The 11,066-nt window shown below is 39.4% G+C and overlaps 1 protein-coding gene across 2 annotated transcripts in view; it reads left to right on the forward strand.

Annotated features, from left to right (window-relative positions):
• OVOL2 (ovo like zinc finger 2) overlaps positions 1-4,282 on the forward strand; it is a 42,026-nt gene extending 37,744 nt beyond the window's left edge. For both annotated transcript variants that reach the window (XM_029594470.1, XM_029594471.1), the window contains exon 4: positions 3,622-4,282. In XM_029594470.1, coding sequence (XP_029450330.1) covers positions 3,622-3,932 — 311 coding nt within the window. In that variant the 3' untranslated portion in view covers positions 3,933-4,282. The remainder of the gene's footprint in view (positions 1-3,621) is intronic.
• Positions 4,283-11,066: the final 6,784 nt, after the last annotated feature.

The following is an 11,066-nucleotide window of genomic DNA, read 5'->3' on the forward strand; positions in this document are numbered from 1 at the left end:
TGAGTTTCAAAGGATGTTTCAGTAAAAAAACATAATTTTGGCTCAAACAGTCCTTGTTTCTGAAGAAAAGATGTATTATGGATTTTATCATCAGATTTGAAGACAAAACAAATTAATACAATGGCCCTGGATTCCACTTCTTGAGAGCTCTCCAAAAAAGCAGACAGTTCCAAAGTATCTGTATTAGCATGATCATGGACAGGCTCACATTGACCTTCAGCATTCACAACATGTTTTTTTTTTCTTTAGAAAGAGATTTTATTCAAAGAAGGAACAGATTCCAAAGGAATTTTCAATACTTCTATCATTTTCTGAACAGTTCTCCTGGTCCAATCAATGAAGTCTGAGGGAAAATTCAGCAACTGAAGGTTCAGAATACTAATTCTATTCTCCAAGAATTCTAATCTCCACTGCATTCTATTACTGTCGATCTGCACTAATATGTTGCAAACCTGAATAGATATTAAACTCCTTTCATACAGATCTAATTTTTCAAAGTGGCTCTTGATGGACTATTCCACCCTAAAAAAATATGTTTTGTCTAAGAAGAGCCTTTGTGCCCTTCCAATGTTCTAGAAAGAAAAACATTTATAACGCCAATAACATTCCAAATGGACTCTGATTTCTCACCAGTTTCTCAGTGAAGGCATGTTTCAGGCCCAGGAACTGGGGGGTGGGGGGGTTGGCAGTTAATTGAAACATTCAGCACAGACATAATACCAACTGGCGCTTCACTCGGTCCATTCCCTCCTTTGTGAGTAACTGAAGCAGTCACTGATGGCCACAAACCACCTAAAGGATTAGCGAAGACTCCTTCCTCCAGTGACACCACTACTTTCGGGTTAGCTGCAGCACCTGGAGACTCCATTCCTAGGCAGCCCGAAAGTGCAGAGGCATAGAATGCAAATCCGGGCTGAGAGAAAGCTTGGTCTCAGACCAGGAGGCGGCTTCCTTCTGAAAGGAAGGAGACTGACACGGGAGTTCATGCTATAAACTCAGAGGATGCAAAATGCAAGATCGACTGCTGAGTCAAGGAGACAGGATTGTTTGAGATGGGGGGAAACTACTTCCCCCTTTCCTCTTCTTCCCCATATCTGAAAACACAGGCAGAAGCTCAAGAATGCAAGCATGTAGCCTCTAGGACGCCATCTGGTCCCCCAAAATTCTAAAAACAATTTCCCCGAAAGTAGCAATTTACAATAACAAAATGAATAAATCAATAAAAGATAATACAATAACATAAATTATAAAACATCAATAAAGTACTACTCGAATAAACATTTAAATAATATACAAGCATGAAATAACCAAACATTCATTAAAAAATAAAAAAACAAAAGTAAAAATGCAACAATACCAGATAAAAATACTAATGAACAGCTAGAGAAACATAATACCACTTACCTAAGATCAAATCAACTAACAGCCATCAAGGAATAAAATTAAACATAGGCAGAAGAGAATCACCGCTCAGAGCCCTTCATTAATCAAATGCAAGCCCATAAAGACAGGATTTCCAATATTTTCTGAAAAAATATTCAGCTCAAATCTCTTTAGATAGCAATATAAATGAACAAAACTACAATCTAGCTCTGTTTGAGCGCTATCTTTCCAATCGACACTTTTTCTGGCTACTGAGGCAGACAGCTCTACCTCCCTGGCTGTGGCAAACAGTAAATCCCCAGCTCTTTATTAACCCTGAGTTTTATCTTGCTGTCTAATCTCCTTAGAAGCCTCTCCTACTTCTATTCTTTATTACCCTTTCGGATTGCAAGGCTGACATTCGATCCCTCCCTGATTCAGGGGCGGTTCTATCATTAGGCAAGGTGAGATGGCTGCCTCAGGCGGCATAATTTGGGGAGAGGCAAAACCTCCTTCTTCCAATCTGCAACAATTTCCGGGTGACTGGAAATCAAGATCCCAGGTATGGAGAGTGGGGAATTTTGTTGTTCTTATTAGTATAAGTTACTGAGTGTTATTTGATGTATCTGTTTTGAAATTTTTTATTGGTTTTGAGAAATTAAAAAAAAAAATTTGTCAACTGTTTTGAAATTTATATATTTTATTAGTATAGTTTTACTGTTAAATTGTTATATTTCTTGATTTTATTAATGTTTTATTAGGAATGATGGTGTTTGTTTTTCAATTGTTACACTGCATACAGAGTCTTGCTTTTTTGCAGTTTCCATTTCAGTTTTTATCTGCACATTTCTATTTATATTTTATGATGTCTTTATTGTGTATTTGGCGAGGGTCCATGTGTGACTGAGGTGTGGTATTCTGCTGGCATATAATTTCAATGTAGGGATCTAAAGCAGCCTGGCTTGTTCTGTTTTCCTAACAGGTGTATTGATGTTTTAGGGTCTGTGTAATATCGCAGTGTTGCCTTTTCATAGGTAGGGTTATACTGGTTTGAATGCTGGCATTTAGTGCTGTTTTGGTATGAGAGGCTTAATATATTGTAATTGTAATAGTTTGCTCATGACTTTCTGAGGGCCAAGCTTACATTGAATGCACTTTACCATAGGCCTAATACAATATGGGTTCCAAGGCTTTTTTTGCACCACAGCAGTGCATGTAAAAATAAATTACATGCTATGAAGTATTTTTTTCCCCTCAGAAGACATTGAATGTCTTTTTCATGTAGATTCTTATTTATCAATGCACAATTTTTAATTATGAGTGGTGAAGTTGGGAAGGAAGGCATATAAGGTTATAAAGTTTTCCTAGGGCACCCAGTACCCTTGCACCGACCTGGAGAGAGCTCGCCACACACAGACCCCCAACCATTCACCCATTTCTCACGTCTCCAGGAGACAAATGCTGGGGAAATGTGGGAAGCAGGTGGTAGGGTTCCAGGAGTGTAGCAGGGTTGCTAGCTCTCTAGAAATATCACAGATACGCTACCTGACATGCTGCTGGGAACTCTTGACTCCTGCTTTCTCCCTTCTGCAGCCTTCCAAATCACCAAAAGGGCCAAACTCCTGGAGGATCTCCACCCATGTCCTTCTTGGTGATCACTTGTGGTGTGGCTTGTGGAGGGAGAAAGCTCTCGTCTCTTGCCTCAGGCAGCAGATTGACTTAAGCCACCCCTGCCCTGCTCTCCTTCTAGGGACTCTCTTCCTAACAGTCAGGACAGTGGTGTGTTTTTGTTTTTTTTTTTCTTCCTCCTCAGATTTTACCGATCCAGATTGGCTGATGCAACCATTCCTTTTAGATCTAGCTGTTTTTATTGGGTGGGTTATGAATACTTCAGTCATCATCCCTGCCTTAATCTTCTACTAGTTCTCATTTCCTTGTGAACAACTAGGTACAATCCTAAAAATCTAGAATCATAACTTGCCCCCTTCTAGCAGTCTCAATAAATAGGATAGGGGTTGAAAGGAAATGGGGGTTTAAATTACCTTCTTGCCCTTAGAGGTGGGCCCTCCATAACAAACTGATAATGCAGTGTGAGCAGCACACTTATACACTACCGGCTTCTTCTTCTGTGGACAGAGGGCTCTAGTTCCCAGTGCAGTCTATGTGGTACCTTTGTGCCCACTTTCTTCAATAGAAATAACTTGCATCTCCCTCTCCCCCCCTGTCTTCTAATTGCTTTCTTTTTCCCTTTTGTTTTAGGTATTCGTCCATACAAGTGTGAGATCTGTAATAAAGCGTTCACTCAGCGCTGCTCCTTGGAGTCCCACCTTAAAAAGATTCATGGGGTGCAGCAGCGGTACGCTTACAAGCAACGCAGAGACAAACTCTTTGTCTGTGAGGATTGTGGGTATACAGGCCCCTCGCAAGAGGCACTATACCTTCATGTCAACGACATTCATCCCGGCAGTGCCTTCCTCAAAAAGACCTCTAAAAAGCTGGCAGCCATTCTGCAAAACAAGTTCACCTCTGTTCTGCAGAGGAACTCTGAGCCAGACGGGGAAGCTGAGTGAGAAGGAAGATTACAGCAATCAGTGCCATGACGTTTGCGGAACAGTATAAACTGTTTTAAGTAGTGGGGGTTTTAATGATAAAAGAACTCAGTTTAATAACATAACTATTCTGTATGGTTCTGCCAAGCTTTTGATGTTGCCAGACACAGACCCTTGTCTGTAAATTGAAATCAAATGCAAAGTTGTGAGGACTCTGCAACTCTATATCACTGTTGATTGGAAAATTTAACACGTGCTTTTTATTGGGTTGTCAGCAATATCTGTACAAACATTTTTATCTTCCAGCTTTTGGAAAAGTTTTAAGGGGGATTGATATTTTTTAATTTAATAAAATTAACATTTGTATTGTATATGAAGTTTGGGTGCTGGTGCCTTAAAACTATACTAACTTCATTTGAATGCTCTTAAATAAAATTTATGTTTTAAGAAACATGTAATGGACAGTAGGTCAGTGCTTTTGAGGCTTGTGAAATACACAAATGCAAGTTTTCATGCTCTTTATGGAATGCATAGTACTATACTAGCTAGAGAGAGAATAGACTTTTAGTTCATCATGTCTGTTACTGTACTACCTAACTCTCTAGGATAGAGACTGTGTATTAGTATAAACCCTCCCCTCCCCCCACCATGCTTATCCTTCTAAGCTACATCCACCAGTGATAATACTGGTAGTTCCTCTTATAGCAGAATTGCTAGGCTGAGGAATAATGGGTTTTTTAAATTAGATGATCAATATTTGTCAGTGATCACTCGGCGGGATGGATTTGTAGAAATAACGCCACTCCACGATTACTAAAGTGGACAAATGAAATGTGCCAATGCCGCTGAAAGTTTTCCTGCAGGGTGGAAAGAGATTGGAGCGGATAAATCGCTAATCTAAATATATGCAGGTAAAATACAGCACCTCTACTTTGTTTACTTTTCTTATTATACACTTAACTATGCTCTATGTAAGACTAGACCACCTCCTTCTGATAGTAAGAATAAAATGTATTTACACTGGAACATTTCTTATACACCAGCTACAAAGCAATATCAGGTATCATTTGTCCTTGTCACTAGGCAATATACAGCATCACAAAAATGACCTTTGAGAAAAGCTATAGATGGTATTTCAGGTTCATTTCTTCTTGTTACAGGTTAAGTACACTAGAGCATTGCCTTTAGGGAGACATCAAATAATTATGATAGCCAATTGTATTCTTATCACCATCTCTATTCTCGTCTCTTACAGATGTACATATCTAGAAAAAAGTGTGTACAGTTATAATAACCAAAATGCTTCTAAATCTGTGTGTCACTGTAGGATGCTGTGGAAAAGTAAGTTTTTAGTGAATTATATAAACATTTTTTACGTTACCAATTCAAAATTAACCAAATATGCCATTTAAATTTAACTGTTAAATTGGTAGATCTAGCCAGATTTGTATGTCTAATTTACAATTTGAGCTCGTGTACCAGATGAATTAATTCTATGCCGTATCAAGATATTGACAGGCAGGTTCTGTGCATGGATACTTGAATCGATCCTATGTTAATTCCTGTCCCTTGCTGTAGGCCTCAGAAATCTGCTTGACTTATGAGCAGCAAGTAAATAAAATAGCTCTCTTCAGGGTGGAAGCGAAGGGCCCGCGAGAGGCTGAATTTAGAAGCCTCGATGCCGGGTCAGTTTAGAGGGCCAATGGACACCCAAAGCCTTAGGGGGAATGGAGCACCGTGTGAAGAATCGCTGGAGTTGTGTTGAGACGCTTTAACATCCAACACCCTCCATGATTTGTTAAGATCTTTATCCCTGGCGGAAAGAATGGCCCCTGAAAACCCGGCACTGAGTCGAGCAGCTACCCTGGTCCGACCGGATCTGTCCCCGGATGACGCCAAGGAGGGGGCCTCGCGAAACGCGGAGGGAACTCTGATCGCGGAGCTCTCAGGAACAGATGGGTTGGAAGGAGGAGGAACCCACCGAGGAGAAATTCAAGCCCTGGGAGGAAATGTTGGTTTGGCAATCCAGTGGAGATTATGAAGAGGCTGCAACTCAGGAGATGGAACCTGTATTGACCCTGTTGGTAAGACCCGAGCAGTTTACTTTGGAAACTATTTGGGTGGCTATTGAGGCCTTAAACAAAAATGTAACTGCACAATAACTCCTCTAGTAAGAAGGTGGGTTCAAATTGATAGACAATTGAAGAAAGTAAAAGACAAGCAAATAGAAAACCAAAAGAAAATCGAAATGATGAAGACAGATATGGGGCAAATGAAAAACCAATGTCAAGCAATGGTGAAAGATAATTTATATTTCTACTGAAGTAGACCCAACAACAGGATATCGTTAAGATATCCCATGCATCTGACCCTCACTCCCTGCATCCCAGGACCCACCCCCGCGCCTACCTCTGTATGCCATCTTATTGTATTTTCCCGCTCCCTCCTTTTCTCTCCCACACCCCCTACCTCCGTTATCCTGTCTTCCCCCGACACACTATTTGAATCGCTGACGTTCCCTGCTCAACACTGTTGCTACTAACTTTATTATGTTAACCCTGTATAGTTTAAGATTTTCCTTTGCTAGTAACATGACTCCCCCACCATATTGTATTTATTTCTATTGTTGCCTAAGAACCCCTTTCATACTCCCTAATAGTATATACACATATATCCATTGTATAGTGTTGCAGTCAGCAATTAAGTTATCCCCTGTATATTGTTGCTTAGGGTAATTAATTTACATATCATTTGTATATGTGCTTTCCATTTTCTGTTACTGTTCTTTGTAAGGGCTATGCCCACAAGTTATTAGTTGTATGTAAACAGATACGATGTGCGAACGGCTATCGGTATATAAGAAACTCCAAATAAATAAATAAAATAAATAAAATAAATATATTTGTTAAGGAAACTGGAAAGTTTAGAAAACCAACAAAGAAGTAAAAACTTAAGACTAATACATTTTCCTAAGATGACAATATCACCAATAGAAATGTGGACAAATTATGCATTGGAAATATTGAAAATCCCACGGGCTATGTTACCCCCTCTGTCTAAGATATACTATTTATCCACAAGGAAAAAGTTACCAACAGGAAATAAGGAGATTCAACAACTATCTCCTGTAAATTTAAATCTGACTGAGATTTTGGAAACATCTATTGAAGAAGAACCCCAACCAGCAACTCTAATTATTACATTTCTATTGGACTCTGATAGAGACTGGGTTCTTAGAATTTATTTCAGGAGTCAACGGGAACCATTTATGGGGTTGAGAGTCCACATTTCTCCTGATTTGACCAAGGAAACCCAATTAAAAAACAAGTGTGGTACATTTGGGAACACAATTCTTTATTAAATTTCCTTGTGTCTTATTAAATATAAAGACCTTACATATTTATTTTATTTATTTATTTAAGTTTTTTATATACCAACATTCAAGACGATTGTCTCATCATGCTGGTTCACAAGAAACAGGAGTGCAAATTAAAATAAACTTAACAACTTGAACAATAGTGCAGAAAAAGCAGTTACATGTAACAGGGAAATATAGAACTTGGAGTAAGAAGGAAAATGCAGATCAGATAATTACATATAATAACATTGTAAGAGGAGGCTCTTAATGGTATTGCAAGCGAAGTGTGTTGATTGATGGGAGTTAAGAAATATACTTTTTTTCAGCCCTCCCAATTAAGTAAATTTGTAAGTGACAGATCCATGACTGTTGTAGAGAGGAATATATGCCCAGAGCTTGAATAACCTCATTAGCGGGCCGATTCAGTATGGTGTTCTCGGCCGAGTGCACCTTTAGCTTTTTCTGTACACCCTCTGACTTAATATCATAGCGATATTAAGTCGGAGGCCCAAAATTTAAAATCTGCCTGCGCCCCGCAAGACAAACGCTCAATTTAGCCAGCGTCCATTTTCCGAACCCGTGGCTGGCAGGAAGTTCGAGAACCGACGCTGGTAAAATTGTTGGCTGTCAAACCCGCTGACAGTTGCCGCTTATGTCAAAAGGAGGCGCTAGGGACACGCTAGTGACCCTAACGCCTCCTTTTAACCATGGGCCCCTCATTTAAATACTTGATTGCGCTTTCCATAGTTATGTTATTTCTTTTGAATAGATATGTCGTCTTTGAGATGGATCTCCCACTTATATAGAGGGCTATGAGATGGTATGACTAATATTTTCTTGTAAAAACTGACATAATTACAACACAAGCTCAATCATTTTCCTTTCAATGTGTATTGTAATATCATTGGAAAAGCATTAATAAATAGAAAATTAAAAAAAATAAAAAATATCTCTCTGTCCCCCCAACTCAACACATGATTCTTCATCTTAATCACTCTAATGCAGTATGCTTAACATAAAACGTGTGTGGACGATGCTTAACATTTTAATATACTAGAAATAAAACAAATGTATCTATAGATTTCCACTAAAATTACTATTACAAAATATATTCTGACTTTTAAATTACTTTCATAAAGGCATGATTTCCTTTCTAAATCTAATTAAAACTTCATCCTTGACAACAGAAGTTTTTTTTAGAAAAGTATGTGTAACTTTCAGTTTCAAAAATAAACTAAAGCAATACTAGACTGACTGCTTCTCTACACAATTACTCAGTTACAGATACAATTCTCCTAATACTGCAGTACATTTAAACCATGCCCCTGTTCTCATTAACAAAGATCTCTATCCCTTTAAATCTCCCTACACACACCATGTGCACTTACCAGCTTAGCTAAGAGTCCCTCTGCAAAGAATTTGTATCTGTTGCAGAAAATGGCTGCTTGTATAGAATTTTATAGTAGTAAAAATTAACATTGTCTACTTAACTTTTGACAAACTGATACCATCTCTCATTGGCTAAGAGAGAGGCAGTATTAATTTAAGGTCACCTAATGGGCTCATGTAAACAATGAAAGCACTTTTCTGTTTGCATCTGAGTAAGCAACATCTCCAGAGTCAGCACCATAGAAAATGAACTTAAAATTCTATCAATTCAAATTTAAAACTTTCATGCCATAAACACTAGTTTTCTTGTCACAACATATACTACCTGTTAAATTTGTAGACCCCTGTGAGTTACTCTTGTATTTAACAAAAATCTTTTCTTCATATTTTCCACACTTGTGATTTAACCTATACAGAAGGAAAAGGCTTAAGGCCGAATTTTCAAAGGCCTACAGGTGCCTATACTGGGAGATGTGCACATGCGCCGATTTTCAAATGCCCGCAGCCACATGTGTATCTCCTGGTACGCACAGAGGAAAGGGTTTCTGAAAAAGGGGCAGGCCGGGACAGCGCCATTAGGCACTGTCCTGCTGAAATGCACGCCAGGAGCCAACCGGACTGCGCAAGTTGCTGCAAACTCTAGGCTAAGTTAGAGGGGTTTTAGGGGTCAGGGTTAGTAGGGGAAGAGGGAGGCAGGATAGGCAGGGGGTTTAGGAAGTTCCTCCCAGGCTGCTCCTTTATTGGAGGGAACAGGGGAAAAGGCCTATTCAGTTGCTGCACGCATCTACTAAATTCCCCCTCCCCCCACTTAAGCACGCGCAGATATAAAATCGTGTGCGCAGGTAGCGGATGTTTTTTATAACATGCACATGTCAATGCGCTCGTGTAATAAAATCAGCGCGTCCGTCTGCATGCACATGGACGCCCGCACGGAGGTTTGAAAAACTACTTTTTAATGTTACTTTCACCATTGTGCTAATTTTTATTTAAAGAAAAGCCTTGAGTTAAAGTTTTGCTATAGCATGTCTGTTTTAAGAGCAGTCTCAAAATCACATTCCACGTTCTCAAATTAAAATGCAGAGTACTAAAGCACCACCAAGGGCCCGATACATAACAGAAACCCCTGCATTTACATTGCTTGTAATGAGAAATTGCTCAGTTTCATGTGATATAAGGGCTGCTAAAACAGATCACCAGACTTTAAAAATACATTTCTGTGGTCTTTACCAATTGCACAAGCAGAAAGATATCTTCTCTGTTCGTTAGAATTAGTCCTCACAAGTTTTCCCTGTGAGTGCCTGGGACCAAGTTTCAGAATTTGAAAAACCCACCAAAAAAAGAACCTTCTACCCCCATAAAAACCCCTGCTCCTTTATGCTAGCTGCATGCTCAAGATGGTTTTGGCCATAAGGCATCCTTCGGCTCTCAGTAGTGTACTGCTGCAAAGAAATCCAAGAGTTGAGGAAAAGCAGCCCCATATGTAAAGGACATTTTTGTTTTACTTCAATTGCTAGCCAGCAGAGAGAAAAAATGTACTTTCGAATCCTTGGTTGACATAGAATAATTTTAAATGACACTATAGTAGGCCAGTTTTTAGATTTCCTCCGTGCACAGTTCTGCATGGTTAACTTTCCCTATATATGCAATTGAAACCATCTATAAAAGCTTTATTTTTCTTCTGTTTGAAGAGGGCCGTAATATCTTCCTGCTCTGTTTGAGTTTTTAGTTAATTGGAATTGGTCCTCTATTGAGCTACAGTTCTAGTCTTTCATTTGCAACCACCTGGAATTTCCTAATTTTAACCCTGTCCCACACCACCTCCCAGTCTTTACTTCCCACTTATCTAGCTTAACTATTGCAGCAACATGTCTCAGCCAGGGGGACAGACAGTGGCCTGCCAGAAATCAATGTGTGTGCTTTTTGAGTCTGATTTGTTTGATAGTTCATTTGTTGCTAGTTTGCACCTGTTGTTTTGCTTCTATGCCTTCTTGCTTTCCTATTGGTTCTTTGCACCCCCCTCCCCTGTTTTTTGTAATTTCAGTCCTATATTTCGATGTAAACCGATGTGATGTTTTGACTAATGTCGGTATAGAAGACTCTTTTTTTTTTTCCTCTGGAACTCTATGCCTCTTGACCTACGTACCGAAACCTCCACACCTACTTTCAAAAAGAAACTCAAAACCTGGCTTTTCCTCCAAGCATACCCCCTTTCCTCATCAGCTCCACCAACTAACATGCTAGCCCAACCCTCATCTCTCTCCAACATCCCCCGTTCAGGTCCTACACCCAATACCCTCCCCTTCTAATGATTCATACAATTTTGTATATAACAAGTGTACATATTTCTCCCTCGAATCCCAATTCATATCTTATCCCCCTGTGTCTGTTTGCACCCTCCCCCTGCCCCC

The sequence above is a fragment of the Rhinatrema bivittatum genome, chromosome 3 (genome assembly GCF_901001135.1).
Source record: "Rhinatrema bivittatum chromosome 3, aRhiBiv1.1, whole genome shotgun sequence".
Lineage (NCBI taxonomy): Eukaryota > Metazoa > Chordata > Amphibia > Gymnophiona > Rhinatrematidae > Rhinatrema > Rhinatrema bivittatum.